Below are 16,808 nucleotides of genomic sequence, written 5' to 3' on the forward strand. Positions count from 1 at the left end.
AAAATGTTGGTCAAAGGTAATCCTATGAATTCAGGAATAGGGATGCAGGAGATCAGATCACTGATCATTTTCCTAGAAAACAAAGTAGGAAAATATATAATGTCCCTTTTTGTGTGTATGTGTGTGTGTGTGTGTGTGTGTGATTTCTTTAATGATCAGTTCTACGGTCAAGCAAGGTGGGACACTTAGGTAAAAATTTAAGGAGGCACCTAACTCCCAGGCTCCTATGCACCTCTGCAAGTCTGATATTTAGTGCTTCCTTAAATTGGGTTCCTAGGCTCCTCTCCTTTAAGAGTTACTCAAAGAAGACCCTCAATTCCTGGCTCCTGCTGAGCACAGGGCCAGCATGCACTGCTTAAACAGGTGCTTTGTTTTTGCCTCACCCTAGTTATGTACTGCATATTTGTATTGTGCTTTTTACTGAGACACCCTACCCCCAGTAAATGACTGTTATGCTGTTGCTTGTAATTAATTTTCAGTCTTTTCCTTAAGATTGTCAGAAAACTTGGGACAGCCTTTCTATATAGTAAATCCCAACATAATAAATCTCCTTCCTCAAGCATGTGGCTGGCAAAGGTTTGCTGGATTTGAGGAGGACTGGGTATACCAACCTGCTCTGTGTGCCTGGACTACCTTCTTGGGTCATTGATGCTTGTTTCACTGTAGACCTTGATGTTCCCAAGTGTGACTGCTCGAGAAACAGAGGAAGCCTGTCCATCATTTTCTGTTCAGGAGGTAGGGAATTATTTGACATCAGAAATAAGCAGCCTTATCTTCAACTAGGGACAGCAAAGCAGGATGTCTAAAAAGCTCAACCCCCAGCTACAACACAATATCAGAGAAGATGCCTATTGTGAGACACACCTGGAACCACCACAGCTGTTCTGTGACAATGACCAAGTCACACTTTGCGGCAAATGCTTCCAGTCCCAGGAGCACAAGAGTCACGTAGTATATGGGATACAAGAAGCTGCTGAGAATTACAGGGTAAGTTTTGTGCAAATTCCAAAACAATACCTGGTCAACTCCTCCTTTTGATTGATTGGACAGATACTCTGATCCTTCAAAACCTTTCTCTTAGTTAATATCTATTAAGAAATACCAAGCCAGGTATAGTGGTACACACTTATAATACTGGCAACTCTGGAGGTTGAAACAGGAGGATCATAAATTAGAGGCCAGACTGGGCAACTAATTGAGACAATATGTCAAAATACAAAATAAAGGGGACAAGGTTGTAGCTCAATGGTAGAGCGCTTGCTTAGCAGGCGTGAGGCACTGGGTTTGATCCCTGGCACCACATAGAAATAAAAAAATAAAGGTATTGTGTCCATCTACAACTAAAAAAAAAAAAATTAAAAAAAGAAAAATAAATAAATAAATAAATAGAGCTAGAGATGTAGGTCAGTGGTAGAGTGCCTCTGGGTTCAAAGTCCAGTGCCAAAAAAAAAAAAAAGAAAGAAAAAGAAATGTCATATTTATTGAAACTTCAGCTTTAAAGCTAACAAATAGATGGCTTACCCTTTTAGTTGTCTATGGATACAGTCTCATTCTAGAGCAATTAATTAGCTTACTTGGAATTCTGCTATCTATTTCTCTATAGAAATTATTCCAGGAAATATTGAACACATTGAGAATGAAACTTGACGTAGCTAAGAACATATTGACTGATGAGCAAGAAAGAATGCGGGTGATTCAGGTTAGTGCTTATTTTCATTCTTGGGGGAAAATTACTAATAATATTGAATAGCAAATAATATAAATGAAGTTGAATGTCAAAAGCAGGAAAAGGTATTTGAAGTACATGGGGGTTGGGAAATGCCAATATTTTAATGTATAAAGAGCTCTTAAAAGTCAGTAAGACTTGGTCAACCTAGTGAAACTCTGACAAGATAAAAATAAAGGGGCTGGAATATAGCTCAGTGGTGGAGCATTTGCCTGGCATGCATCTGGCCATGGGTTCAATCCTCAGTGCCACAAAATAAATAAAGTCAAAAAGAAAATATGACAATAGAAAAAAAATGTAGAAAAATGAGAGTTTGGGGAAGGGAGAGGGCATGGGGTTATTAATGATGGTGGAATGTGATGATCATTATTATCCAAAGTACAGGTATAAAGACACAAATTGGTGTGGATACACTGTGTATACAACCAGAGATATGAAAAATTATGCTCTATATGTGTAATAAGAATTGTAATGCATTCCACTGTCTTATATAATTAAAAAAGAAAGAAAAATGAGAGTTTGTAGAAAAGAAATTACATTTTTTTTTCTTTTTGATGTTGTTCCTTTTTTGTTATTGGCTTTGTTTCTTTGTTTAGTGTGTGTGTGCATCTGCTCCCACTCCCCATAGTAGGGGGATTTAACCCAGGGGTGCTCTAACACTGAAATATATCCCCAGCCCTTTTTTGTTTTTTTTTTGTTGTTGTTGTTATTGTTGTTGTTTTGTTTTTGAGATCAGAGCTTGCTAAATTTCTGAGGCTGACCTTGAACTTTAAATCCTTCTGCTTCAGGCTCAAATCACTGGGATTATGGACATGTGCTACTGTGCCCAGCCTTGTGTGTGTGTGTGTGTGTGTGTGTGTCTTAATTTTTGCAAATATGTTTTGAACACACAAAAAGATTCCGAATTTTTTTCATGGTAAGAGGAAATACAAATTAACTTTATTAAAATGTTAGTGAGATGGCATTTCCAGTCCTCATTTGCAAAGATCAAATAGATTAATAACAAGGTTTATAACAGTGACGTAGGAGGATGACCACCGTGTGTATTTTTGGTGACCATATAAACTGTGAAGTTTTTTGAATGGTAGTTTGAGAACTGCTATTCAAACCACCATATTATGCACATTCCATTACTGATGTCCAACTGTGTCTTCATACATAACCCTATTTTGTTCCAGACTTTCAGACTGCAAGTCTTCTCTCTCACACACAGTTCTTAGAGAATATAAATGTCCAGTTGGAGATGATAGAAGAGAAGAATTGCCTTCATGTTCAGTTTCCTATGTATCTCTCATGTCTAATGGACAAATCAAAACCAAATTTATTGTATCCCAAACTGAGTTACTTGTATATCCACACCTTGGGATCTAACCTTTCCATAATTTTATCTATATTTTTACATTTTCATAACTCTATTCTTCCAATGGCTTAGTCTAAAAACATTGGTGTCTCCCACCCTTGATTCCATTTTTCTCACACTCCCTATCCAAAGCATCGACACCACCTTCCAATTTCCCAGTCTCTTCCTCTTTGCTTAGAAGTTGTATTTGCTGTAGCTTTTGAAACCAGGTAACCTTCCTTCATCTGCATTTCGTGTTTTAAGATCATGTCGATTTCTTAACTAATCTCAAATTTATTTTGTTCTTTGGATTTATGCCTTTTATTTCTTCCCTTCTCCTTTGTATTTCCTTGCCTTTTTATTGTGGTTAGAGATGGAAATAGGATCTCTATTTGTGGTCAATCTGTCATGTTTAACCTGAAATCTTTCCTATCAATATCTGATGCAGGAAGAGGAGCAGAATTTTAAAACGATGATTGAGTCTGAATATAGCATGCAGTTCCGATTGTTGAGTGAAGAGAATGAGCTGAACTTCCTGAGATTGCACAGATACCAATGTGACTCAAACATAAGAGGAGTCAGTCTGAATCATCTGAACAGATTTGCCACAGAGCTGGAGGAGAAGTCCCAGGAGATGCTACAAGTGAGATATTAAAAATAGCATCCTCATAGTATTTTGGAAAAGAGAAAAAGACCTGAACATTATGTCAATTCTATGTCAATTTACTAGAGTAAAATACCTAGTGACAACTACAGATGTCTTCTGTGTGTGTGTGTGTGTGTGTATAGCAATTCTGTTTCTGTGAATTTATCCTCACATGTATATAAGAAAGGCACATGGATAAGATAAAATATGCCTATAAGTTGTATATAAATTTTACTATATTATACTGCAAATAAATTTACATCCATATGAAAAGACAAGTGAATCAAGAAACATGTAAAGTGAGTTTGAGTACAAAGTCATAGTTCAGAATTAACCTTTGAAGCTAGTTCAATGAGGTTCCTTTTTGTCCTCTGCCATCTACTTGCTCCTAGGTGGCCTTGGACATGTTGTTTAACCTCTGACTCAGTTTCTTTACAAAATGGAGATAACAGTGGCCTCTAAATTTTAGCATTGTTGCTTTTTGAGTGAGTTATTCTACAGAAAGCTCATTAACTGGTGTTTTGCATATTTTAAGCAATTGATAAATAGTAGGCATTAATATTAATGTTGGCATGTATTGATACTAAGAGATTAAATAAAACCTATATCAATACCCTGTAGAAGGGATACCATGGCTCTGTGTGTACAAATGAGGAATATTCTTCAAGAAAAAAGAAAGTGTCAGATTAGCAACAGAGTATGATATAGCATCATTTGTTTTAATAATGTGCATAGGTGACTAGGTGGAGTACATTTAGAAGAATAAAAGGAAAAGTGATATTTTGGCTAATTATCTAATCTTATTAATTGAAGTAATTTAATCTGTAAAAAAGTATAGTAATTTTGGTGAATTTTAATTTAATGAAGGAAATAGTAAATTTTTTTTGAACAAAATGCCATAGTAAAAGAAAATACTTTTTTTTTTTTTTATTGTGGTGCTGAGGATTGAACCCAAGGCCTTATGCATGCAAGGCAAGCACTTTGCCAACTGAGCTATATCCCCAGCCCCAAATATACATATTATTAACCTGAGTAAATACACTATGTGCACACACATGCCTCAACTTAAACATGTTAGGTATCATACCTAATTTTCTATTGACAGCTGCCCTGCTTGACACAGAAAGATATCATGGTCTTGTTTACTTTAGTGTGTGTGTGAGCTGGCAGGAAGAATAACAGTTTTTTTAAAAAACATGGCAAAATTAGTAAATAAGAAAAAATTCCAGTTGTTGAATAATAATAAAGGAATGCTTCTACAGAGACTGCACTATTTGGGAAGAGAGAACATGAATAAACTGAAGGAGAGTGAAGTCAAGATTTCTGAACAGCTCTGCAGCCTCCAAAGGATCACCTCAGAGCTGAAGAACAAGTGTGCGGAGTCTGCCTTAACACTGCTCCAGGTAAGACTCTGGAAAACACCCTTCATTACAGTATTTGAGAAGTGAGAAGTAGACAGTATTTAATAGGGGTCACTTCCAGAACACAGCATCCAATGATCTTCAACAATGCACGGAGGCGAATTTTCCAGCTGCCAAAAGCATTATGTGCACTTTTGTTGGGAATGTAAGTTAGTGTGGCCATTATGGGAAACAGTGTGGAGGTTCCTCAGAAGTTAAGAACAGAACTATCGTATGATCCAGCAATCTCACAACTGGGTGTATATCCACAGGAAATAAAATCAGTATGTCAAAGTATCATCTGCCTTCCCACGTTTATTGCACTGATAGTCAAGAAAGAGAAACAACCTAAGTGTCCATTGATTGATGAGTAGATAAGAAAATGTGTTGCATATACTAGATGGGATACCATTCAGGCATGAAAAAAGGGAGAGATTCTGTAATTTGGGACAACTTGGATGGAACTAGAGATCATATGATGTTAAGTGAAATAGGCCAGGCACAGAAAGACTAGTACCACATACTCACTCATATGTGGAATCTGAACATGTTGGTTTCCTTAAAGTCAAGAGTAGAGTGGTGATTACCAAAGGCTGTGAAGAATAGTGGGAGGGATGGTCAGGAAGAGCTTAATCAGTGGGCAGTAAGTTATAGTTAGATAGGAGTAATATGTTCTTGCATGCTATTGCACAATATGGTGGTTATAGAAAACCATAATAGACTGCATGTTTCAAAACACTAGAGGAAATGATTTTGAATGTCTTTTCCATAAAGGAATGATGCATTTCTGAAGAGGCAGTTATGTTTACCCTCCTTTAAACATACAATGTATACATGTTGCTGGGCAAGGTGGTACACACCTATAGTCTTAGGGGCTCAGGAGGCTGAGGCAGGAGAATCTTGAGTTCAAAGCCAGACTCAGCAACAGCAAGGTACTAAGTAACTCAGCAAGACCCTGTCTCTAAATGAAATACCAAAAAAGGGCTGGAGATTTGGCTCAGTGGTTGAGTGCCCCTGAGTTCAATCCCCAGTACCATTAAAAAAAAAAAAAAGTATATATGTGTCAAACATTCTTGATACCCCACAAATATGTATAATTTTTATGTTTTTATATATCTGTTTAAAAATAAACAGCTTAAAAAAGCATTATGGGGCAAGTTCATATTGCAAGAAAGGATATTTTCATGGGCACATATCACAAAATACGTGGCTCCAATACCCAGTAGTAACCTTGTCTCTTTTTTTCCTCCTAGAATGCAAGGTATTATTTGGAAAGGTAAGCTTGCATTTTGAAAACAATATAAAATTTTGAGACAGAATCAGGAGTCTGGTGTGTTGAGCTCACACGGGGGTCAAGGACATTGGGTAGAGATGAGGCGGTCATATGAACTGATAGAATGTAATGAGATCCATCTTCTAGATGGAGGGGCCTGGAGATAACTGAGATTGCCACTTTTTTAAACAGGAGTGAGTCACTACTGCTCCAGTGCCTGGAGCCTGCTCGCATCACAGACCTGAGTTCATGCCAAGTAAGAGGAATGAACCCAATGCTACCAGTGCTCCAAAGTAAGTTTGACAGGATCTGTGAGTAGAGGATACTCTGTTTTTACAGTTGAGAATCAAGTTAGTGTCCTACCATCAATAAAAGTAAATTCTAGAAGTTTAAGAATTAAAGAGCTTACTAAGCTGTACTTGTTAGATAACTACCAGGAAAAATATGCAAATTTCCTCTGCAGTTTCTTTATTATTTTCTCAACTCTGCAACATCATCACAGGCAGATTCTGCTACTTGAAAGTTTGGGGGAGAAATTTCAACATGGAACAAAATGATACAGCCTGCTCCTTTAGTTCCGTGTTTCCCACTTGTCTCATCAATGGAGTCATGAAGTGTGTGGTCAGCCTTCTTTCTCTTAGCACAGTGCAATAGAGTGGGATTGCCAACCTTATTTTTTCTATGTTGCCTGTATGGTTTTTCATTCCCATTTTTCACTTATATTTTATGAAACAGCCACCCTTTATCCTCACCAGCATTTGGTAACATCAATTTCTTTTATTACATCTGCCCTAATAGATGGGTATTTTAATTCGCATATCTGGGATAACTTATGATTGGGTATATTTTCATGTGTTTATTTATCCTTACCCTCTGTATCTCTACTTTTGTGAAGTAGATCTCCAAACTGTTCCTTTTTTTTTTTTTTTTTTTTTCTTTTTGTTGTACTAGAGAGTGAACTCAGGACCTCTTGCATTCTAGGCAAGCACTCTTATCTCTGAGCTATAGTTCTCCCACCTTCTGTACTGAGAGATTTAACCCTGGGGCAACTTTACCAATGTGCTACATTTCTAGTCTTTTTTCATTTTATCTTGGTGCTGGGCCTCACCAAGTTGCTGAGACTAGCCTTGAATTTGGGATCCTCCTGCTTTAGCCACCTGAGTAGCTGGATTATAGACATGCACCAACTTGTGGTTGACCCTATTTTTTAAATTGGGTTGTATATTTTATTGAGTTTAGAATTTCTTCATATATTTATTTAGTTATTGCTTACCAGATATGTTTCTCATATATTTTCTCATAGACTGGTCTTAATCACTTCTTAATTTTCCCCAAAATGTCTTTTGAACAATAGGAGTTTTAAATTTTAACAAAGCTCAATTCATCATTTTTTTTAATGATTTTTCTTTTTTGTGTTGTTTTTTGCCTTAACCAAGGAAGATTTTCTTCTAGAAGTTTAATAGTTTTAGGTTTTACACTTAGGTCTATTGGAGTTAATAATTATATGTGGCTTAAGAAATGGTTCAAACTTTCTCTTTCCTCTGTTTCTTTTCTTTTCTTCTGTTTTGGTGGTGCTGAAGATTGAGCTGAAGCATGCTAAGCATCTGCTCTATTACTGAGATACACCCTAGTCTCTGATTATTATTATTTTGTACGTGGTCATCCATTCTGTTCAGTACCATTTGCTGGAAACACTATCCTTTCTCTATTAAATTTACTTGGCATGTTTGTTAAAAATCAATTGACATATATGACCAGACCGATTTGTGGACTCTAATAGGTTTATTGATCATTATGTCTTTTTGCCAATAACACTTTGGCTTGATGGATAACTCTATAGGGAGTCTTGAATGCAGGTACTGTGAGTTCTCCAAATCTTCTTTTTTTTTTTTTTCAAAATAATTTTGTGTATCCTAGGTTTTTTTATTTATTTATTATGTCGGGGTTTTTAGGTCGCCCCCCCCTTCCCTCCTGACCTGCGGGAGAGATTGGGGAGTACGCCCTCCCTCCCCGGAGGACAATCAGATGCGCCAGGGAGAACAGTCAAAGCAGGATCTCCTTTATTGAGAAAATGCACACAGCTAATATAATGTACAGGAGCCAATCAGGGTAAAGGTCAGCAGGGTGGGGAGAATTTACATCTACACCCATCCTACAGGCAGTAATGGGAGAGAGGAGCTGTCTGTGGAGGCAGAAGGGTTCTGAGCCTATCCTAGAGGTGGTCCAATTCTTCATCACAACCCATGGCTATGCCTTCTGGCTAATCACTAGGTGCTCTCTTAGCCACAGGTGGCCCCAGGACTGGGAAGCGGGTAGCAGACAGCAAGTTAAGTTTCCTGTTTTCTGATGCAACATGTCCCACATTACATCATGTCCTACAGATTTATTGTTGACTTTTTCAAAGTAAGACTGCTGGAATTTTGACGGATATTACATTGCCTGTGTAGATCAGTTTGGAGAGAATTGATTTCTTGACAGTATTGAGTCTTCCTCTCTCTCTCCCTCTCTCTCTCTATATATATATATATATATATAGATAGATAGATAGATAGATAGATAGATATATGTATAGATATAGATATACATATATCTATCTATCTATCTATCTATCTATCTATATATATATATATATATAGAGAGAGAGAGAGAGAGGAGAGAAAGAGAAGCTGGATTATAGACATGCACCAACTTTTGGTTTCCATCTGTTTAGTTCTTTGATTTTTCTCATTAATATTTTATAGTTTTTAGGATATAAATATTATATGTATTTTATGAAGTTGATTTTTTTTAATGTAGTTTATGCTTATTTGCATTTGCAGGGTAAACCTTGGTAATGATGTTTTACCTATTTTATATATTGTAATATTCAATGTGATCACATTTTGTTAAGAATTTTACATATAGATTCATGTTTGTAGCTTACTTTGTAATCATCCATTGTAGCTTTTAACTTTTTGCTTTTGATTTCTAGATAATATATTTGATCCTCTGTCAGATTTAGGCTGGCTTAGTTCCCTACATCCTGTAGACCTTTTTTTGGTGATGATGGGTTGCTTTGGGGAAGGGGTGCTGCAGATTGAACCCAAGCCTCACTCATGCTAAGCATGCTCTCTACCGCTGAGATACACCCCTGCCCCTACAATCTATAGATATTTTTAAGATTTTATTTTTCTTCCAACATAGCAAACAAAGTTATTCTAGAGTCTTTGCCTAATAAATTCCACTATTTAAAATTCCTTACAGATTTATTTCTGCTAGTCTCACTCAATTGTAGTTTTCTGTTTTGCAGATTTGTGCTTATTATTTTTGATAGTAAGTTTCTCTTTGTTCCTCCATCATTATTTTAGAAATTCTTTGAAGCCATGAATAAAGGTATGTATGTTTGCAGAGAGAATTTGCATTGTTTCTGCCAGTCTCCTGGAGATACTAAGAGTCTGGGACAACTTGCAATTTATTGTTCAAGGCATGTGGCTTTTGAGACCACTCTAATAATGTGAATCAGGCTGCCAGACCAGGGACTTAAGTTAATTTAACTTACTGAAGTTAAGTAATAGAACTTACAGAACTTGCTGCTGCATTAGATGTTAGAGGAAATAAGAAATACAAGACTTCTCCGGATTTATGGCTTCATCAACTAAAGCAACAAGGGTTCTATTAACTGAGAAGTAAAGACTAGAGAAGGGATGGAGCTGGAGTTCCATTTTGGGTATATTAGGTTTGAAATTCACGTGTTATATCTAACTAGTCAGTTTGTTTACAGAGTGAGTTATGCACATACAGAACACATTTAATACTGAGGCTAGCTGAGGTCGTTTAGGGAAGAGAATACACCATTTTACAAATTGTAAAAGAAGGACATTTCAGGACCAACTCCTGAAAAATCAAAGTATTTGGGAGTTGAGCAGAAAGAGATACAGGGCAGTCAGAGATATGAACAAGGCAGGTATCACTTTCCTTAGTGTAAGGAATTACATTGTGCTTCCTCATTATCAGCTTCATTTTTCTGGAGGATTTTCATAGGTTTTCTTTGCTAATATGTTCTTTGATTTACTTAATGTTGAGTGCCTGACGTCAGCAATTTTAGGAATTTACATAACACGGGATATTTAAGATGAATAGAGGAAAGAACCATGAATGAACTATTCTGTTAATAGACACCAGTGGTGCTTTGGGTTGTTCTAAGCATAGAGAAGATCTTTATTGAGCTAGGGTTGGATCCCAGGTGAAGTCTGGGTGGGACTGATTATCAGGACAGTTGTACAGCCTCAGGGTTGAAGGTACTTCCAAACCTCTCCTTGGTTCCTTATTTATATTGTTCCTTATTCTATTGTATTGTGTCTGTCTAGATAGACTGTGTACCTATGTATCGTTTTATTGACTTTTTTCTATGTTGTCTATTTATTGAAGCATAGTTTGGAGGTCCCTTTCCCTGAGATCCCCTAAATTGCCTCTGCTTTGTCTGTGCCTGAGACTCATGCCTGCTTGTTAGGAAGGGTCTGCCATCAGAAGTCATGTCTCCACCATTGGCTTTGATTCAGCCCCTAGGGTAACTCATTTCTCTCTCCCTGTAGGACATATAACTTTGGATCCTGAAACAGTTCATCCCTGCCTAGTCTTATCTGAGGACCTGAGAAGAGTGAGAGTTGGAAATATCCAGCAGGGTGTACTGTGCCACCCAGGGAGATTGGACTTCAGTGCTACAGTGATGGGTTTGGAAAGCTTCACCTCAGGGAGGCACTACTGGGAGGTCGATGTGGAAAAGGCAACCAGGTGGCAGTTGGGCATATCGGAGGACTCCGCAGACAGAAAGGGCAACATGCCTGAAGCTTCCAAAGTCTTACTCACAGGATCCTTGATGGGGACCAATTACACCTTCTGGGTCTTTCCCCCTTTAAAAAAGGTCTGCTTGAGAAAGCAAATGCTTAAAGTGGGAGTCTTCCTAGATTATGAGTATGGGCAGATATCATTCTACAATGTGACAGAGCGATCCCTTGTTTATAATTTCTCTTCTCTCACCTTCCAAGGAGCTCTCAGACCCATATTTTCTCTTTGTATTCCAAATGGAGACATGAATTCCGATTCGCTCACTATCTCTTTGCCTCGTGTTCCTTCCTGAAATGTCACCGTTTGCTCTTAATCTTCTCTTGTGTGAAATCCAAGATTGTAAGAGACCAGCAATGTAAGAGCAAGACTGTGTGAAAGAACTTATACAGAGCGATCCAATAGAAGACTTTGATGAGCTGGGATCCAATATAATGCCCCAGAGCCTTTTCATTAATGAGACTTTCAACACCTGTTAAGTGGAAAAGGTTGCATTTAAGCTGAATTATGAATAATAGATATTAACTAAAAAAAATCAGAACAAAAAAATGCATATGCATCATAAAATTGAGAAATTATAGGACGAACATAGTCTGTGTCTTTAGTAATATGATTGGGACTCTAAGCATATTCTGAAAATATTTATGAAATTCAGTATGATCAGAAATGAAGACTGGAAGATTTGAGGGTGTCTAGTATTGGCATATGAAGACTGGAAGATTTGAGAATGAGATCCTCTTACTTATTCCTACTAACATTGAGACATCTATTATTGACAATAAGTATCAAGACATCCTAATGTTTGTCATTCCAAAAAAGATAATTTGCTTGGATATTTTATCTGGGTGGCAAGTTTCAGGAAAAAAAAGTGAATATTTTTTCAACTATTCTTTTCTACCTCTGAGAATTAAATTTCTTAAAAGAACTCTGAAAGTATGGTGCTTTGAAATTCATGAGTATGATAATGATGTATTTGTTCTCATATTTCTTTATTTGGTGATTCACTGAAAAATGCTTTATCCTACCTTCATTCTTGCTCAGAGGGGTTATGTAATGGTAAAAATAATAAAAAATATTTACAGAGGATTTTTATGTGAAAGGTTTAGCATATTTCATCTTCCTTATTATTTTTAACAACCCATAAGTGTATCCTAATCTTATTATTCAAGTGTAGAACTGATACTGAGACAGGATTTAATTTTTCTAAAGTCATACAACTGTTAAGAACCTAGTAAGTAATGAGGATGAGGAATTAAATCCAGATCTTCATATCAAAAAGCAAGCTTGTTCCTGAATTCTATTGCATAGGGATTTGATTCCTAATTCTGATAAGCACAATTAGCTAACACAGTTTTACTCAAATTTCCTCAAAAAATGTAAGCCAACTTCAACAGGAAGTAAAGAAAGCAGAATATTTACTTCTAGTATTTCCCTCTCAGGTACATTTTAGAGGCCAAGCTCTTTGGGATGGGTAGAAGAAGAGGGATCCAAAATCAAATAGAAATTACTTCCATGGAGGAATGGCAGACTGGGTAGTTATTCTGTCTTATTTGCCTATTTTTTAGAGACCATTTTTTAAATTATCATCTTAGATTTTCAAAATTAACTTCTAAAATGTGGATTTTTCTTTCTTTTTTGGTAAATATGTAAGCTTAGAAAAAGTCCTTGTGCATCTTCACACTAGATCACAAGATAACTTGGGAAAAGTGTCCCTGCTGTAAAATAGGGAGCTACATTACATGAATTGGAAGGGAGGTGACTCTTTGAAACATTAAGAATTCAGTGCACTGGTCCTCAAATTCTTCCCAGTATCCTGAGGAAAAGAAAATGATGATTCAATGTACAGAGAAATGTGAGAGAATTTAGTAACAAGCATCCAGGTGATGAATGTTTAAAATTCTATGTATTTACTTCTCTATGTCTATCTATTGAAAATTATCAGCTGAAAAAAATAAATTGAATTGAACATTTCCATTGCCATAAAACCCTCAACTCTTAAACTTGTTTATAATAATCTAGACTAAATGTAAACTAGACCAGAGGATCTCACTGGGGGCATTTTGTGTCCCCCTCCACCAGAACATTTGCCAATGTCCGGAGACATTTTTGGGTTGTTGGAACTTCAAGAAAGTGGAGGATGCTATTGTAATCTAGTGGGCGAAGGATAATGATGTTGCTGTATGTTCTATAATGTACTGTGCAGCCTCGGACGAAGAATTAACTGGATCAAAAAGGAAGTATTGTTGAAGCTGAGAAACCCTGAGTAAAAAAGACAATTATATAAAAACTGAGCATAGTCTACTTTGAAAACCCAGTCCTTAGAAAGAACACTGTAACACCATTACCTGTAAAAGTTCAGGAAATTCCAAATGTCCTACCCGTCTAGTGATAGCTCTGCAAGTTATTTGTTAACAGTCAATTGTCTTAGAATATTGAATTTGAAACTAATGGGAAATTAAGATCACATTGATCTTAATATATAGATATCATAATTAATAACTACTTATAGACTATTAGTAATTGACCTTAGTTATAACTTTACACATTTTTGGTATTCTTTCATAATATCCAAAAAACTACCTAGTTCCCATTAGTTCCACACCCTGCAAGCTCCCCTTTAAGTCCTCCCAGCCCAGGCTCTAAGCCCTATAAATATCTTTCCCAGATTTCTCCATTTTGAGACACCATAAAACTGTCAGGACTGTGTTTTCTCTTGCTACAAAAAATCTAATTTATAAGCTTTGTTTGATCAGCAGAGTTTAGGGATGATGTTCTGAAGAGTCCAACAGTCAACATTTTTCATTTTTAAACTACAAACTACAAAATCTCCATCACCTCTCCAGATTATTTCTCCTTTTTTTTTCTATTGCAATAAAACATTTTTTTTTACCTTGTATCATCTCCAAATTTCTGTAGGCTTTTAGGAAATAATAGCTAAAGATCAGGGGTTGGCAGGAATTTTCTTATTTCAGGCTTTGCTGTCCATTCTGTCCTTCTTGACATTTAGTCACTGCTGTATAGCAAAGGCAGCCCTTAGCTGTACTTAAATCAATGAACATGACACATTCCAGTAAAACTTTATTGAAAAAGATGGGCAAAAAAAAAAAATGGTTGGTGATCCCTGATGCAGATTGTTCCTCCTTTCTCACTAATAGTCAAACTATCTCTGAGTTAGGATCCTCCAAATTTGACTTCAGGAAAGAGAATGTAGTCTGGGGGTATAGCTCAGTGGCAGAGAGCTTGCTTAGCCTTGCTTAGCCTTCTCATTTGGAAAAATGGGCGCCTGGGTTCAATCCCAGCACTGTAAAGACAAACAAACAAATATATCTCTAATTAAAAACCCACTTTGAACTCTGCATCTTCTCCAATGACTGCGGAGTGTTTACACTTCTTATTTACAAAAAAAAAAAAAAAAAAAAAAAGAACGGCCAAAATATGCTCTAGTATGTGTTGGTTTATGCCATCTGCTCCTGAACTCCTGCAATCTGCTTTCTGCCATTGTTTTTCTGTCTACAGATCTCAATAATGGCTTTCATAAAGCTAAGTCCCATGGACCATATTCCATTTTCACACTACTCAAATTCTCAGCAGTAGTCAGTGCTATTATTCCCTTGCTCCTCAAGAAATTCACCTGGACCCCTAGGTCACAGCACTGTTCTCATTTCCCCTACACCATTGTGGCTGCTGCCTTTCCTTTTAGACTAATATCCCATAAATGCTTGATGTTCCTTCCTAGGACCTCACCTGTCACTCAACTGTCTTAAGGCTCATGCCACAGCTTAAATTATTGTGTCCTCACTAATGACTCCTAAATATATGTTTTTAGCTTTTAAATCTGCTTCTAATGCATATACTTTATGTCCAACAGGGTTGGGAAATTGGTTCATGGGAGGTGATAAAGATCTTACATGCAATAATGGTTGTGTCCTCCACAAGGGTCTGGTACATAAAGAGATGTTCACTACATCTGTGATGGTGGAATTTCACAGGGGAAAGGTGGTTAGGAAGAAAGGTCTAGAAAGTCCCTGGCGGGGGGTGGCAATAATGACACAAATTAAAAAACTTTGCTCTAAGCCCGATTGTCAAACTGTGTTCCCTAGAAATGTAACTTTCCAATATACTCACAAAGTTGCCTCCTTTTCTCTGTCATTACTGCTGTCTAGAACAAATCTCCATTTCCACTTGCCTGGTTTCTCCATTTTTTCACTGCTCACACTTGGACGTCTCTGCACTGTCACTGGAGTGAGCTTTTTGAATTGTGAATCAGGTAATGTCATCACACAAATCCCTTCAGTGGCTTCTCAGTGGTCCTGGGATAAAACAAAACTTGTCCTCAGGTCCTATATGATCTGACCCCTTGCCTGTGTTCCTTGCCTTATCTAACAGACATTGAATTTCTCCCAAATATGAAACTTGACTTTTAAACTAGAATTCCTTAAAAATCAAAGGAGAATGCAGCACATGCTTCCAATGTCACACTGGGGCATTGTCTAACAAACGCACAAGGATTATTTAAGTTCTCAAGCAGCATGTACTTATGTTTGACTTTGTCATTTGTCATTTGATGAGAACCCAGACCCTGTGAAGTTGCATGTTAACTTATAGAATTGTTTGGTGGGAAAGAATCTCCAAGGTTTTAGTTTTATTGCCTTGTGGAATATTAACCAGTTTTCTGTTTAACCTAAGCAGTCTGATTTTTAACTTTCTTTTGTATTCCTGATGATATATATAAACCTCTGCTTCTCATTTCTATTTCAACCAAGTTCTCTATTTTTACTGGTTATGTTACTGATTACCGAATTAAATAAAATCTTTGATACAAGTCCATATTTATTTGTATGAGGCTCTTGTTTGTAAGCCATCGAGAATGATGCTTTGACTCAGTGCTGGCCTTCTGAATCATTGGTGCCCAGTGACATTTTGTAACTACAAAGGCTTTGCACATCTACTTCCCATACTGCTTTTTTTTTTTGCTAATTTCAGTTCATTCTTCAGATCATAGCCAAAGTATTATCCCTCCAGGAAGCCTTCCTTGACATCCTTAAAAGCACTAATCCTGAAACATCTCTGCCCCAGTTACAACCTCTTAAGATACAAAGCACCTTAGGAATTTTATGTGCACTTGAGTGATTATTCAATTTCTTCCCCTACTACACTGTAAATTTCATAAGAATGTCCGCTTTGTTCGTCTTTTATCTCCTGATGCCAAACAGTCCCTGGTATATAAATAATAATACATATTGAAAGAAAGTGGGGGAAAGCAATAAGAAAAGATACTGTGATAAATTGTGGGCTGATGGGATATCAAGGTCCTTCTGGAGAGGAGGTGTACCTGTGCTAGGGGTAGTTTGGTGGTAGAGTGCTTGTCTATCATACACAAGGTCTTGGGTTTGACCCTAGCAATTTGGTTAAAAAAAAAAAAAAAAGGATTTTACCAGGTATAGGGCATATTCGGTTGCTGGAGGTTCCAAAGGACCACAGATTTGGTGGCTTAACCAACAGAAATGTGTTGAAATTCTGGAGTCTGGACCTCTGAAATTGGTTTCTTCTGAGGACTGTTTCTGTGTCTCGCATTTTCAGATAGTTTCTGGCAATCTTTGGTG

The 16,808-nt window shown here is 37.0% G+C and overlaps 1 protein-coding gene across 1 annotated transcript; it reads left to right on the plus strand.

The window, feature by feature from the left end:
- Window positions 1–746: 746 nt before the first annotated feature.
- Window positions 747–11,503, plus strand: Triml2 (tripartite motif family like 2). The gene is made up of 7 exons (XM_015486052.2): window positions 747–987; window positions 1,604–1,699; window positions 3,514–3,708; window positions 4,974–5,114; window positions 6,365–6,387; window positions 6,577–6,677; window positions 10,956–11,503. The coding sequence occupies exons 1-7, from the start codon at window positions 799–801 to the stop codon at window positions 11,498–11,500; spliced, it is 1,290 nt and encodes a 429-aa protein (XP_015341538.1). The 5' UTR covers window positions 747–798; the 3' UTR covers window positions 11,501–11,503.
- The last annotated feature ends 5,305 nt before the right edge of the window (window positions 11,504–16,808 follow it).

This window comes from Marmota marmota, unplaced genomic scaffold (genome assembly GCF_001458135.2).
Source record: "Marmota marmota marmota unplaced genomic scaffold, marMar, whole genome shotgun sequence".
NCBI lineage: Eukaryota > Metazoa > Chordata > Mammalia > Rodentia > Sciuridae > Marmota > Marmota marmota.

Bases quoted from the DNA above. Each gene is read 5' to 3' on its own strand.
- Triml2 (XM_015486052.2), top strand. From the start codon at position 799: ATGTCTAAAAAGCTCAACCCCCAGCTACAACACAATATCAGAGAAGAT. The intron at 988-1,603 runs GTAAGTTTTGTG...ATTTCTCTATAG, and splicing joins AAGCTGCTGAGAATTACAGG to AAATTATTCCAGGAAATATT. The intron at 1,700-3,513 runs GTTAGTGCTTAT...TATCTGATGCAG, and splicing joins AAAGAATGCGGGTGATTCAG to GAAGAGGAGCAGAATTTTAA.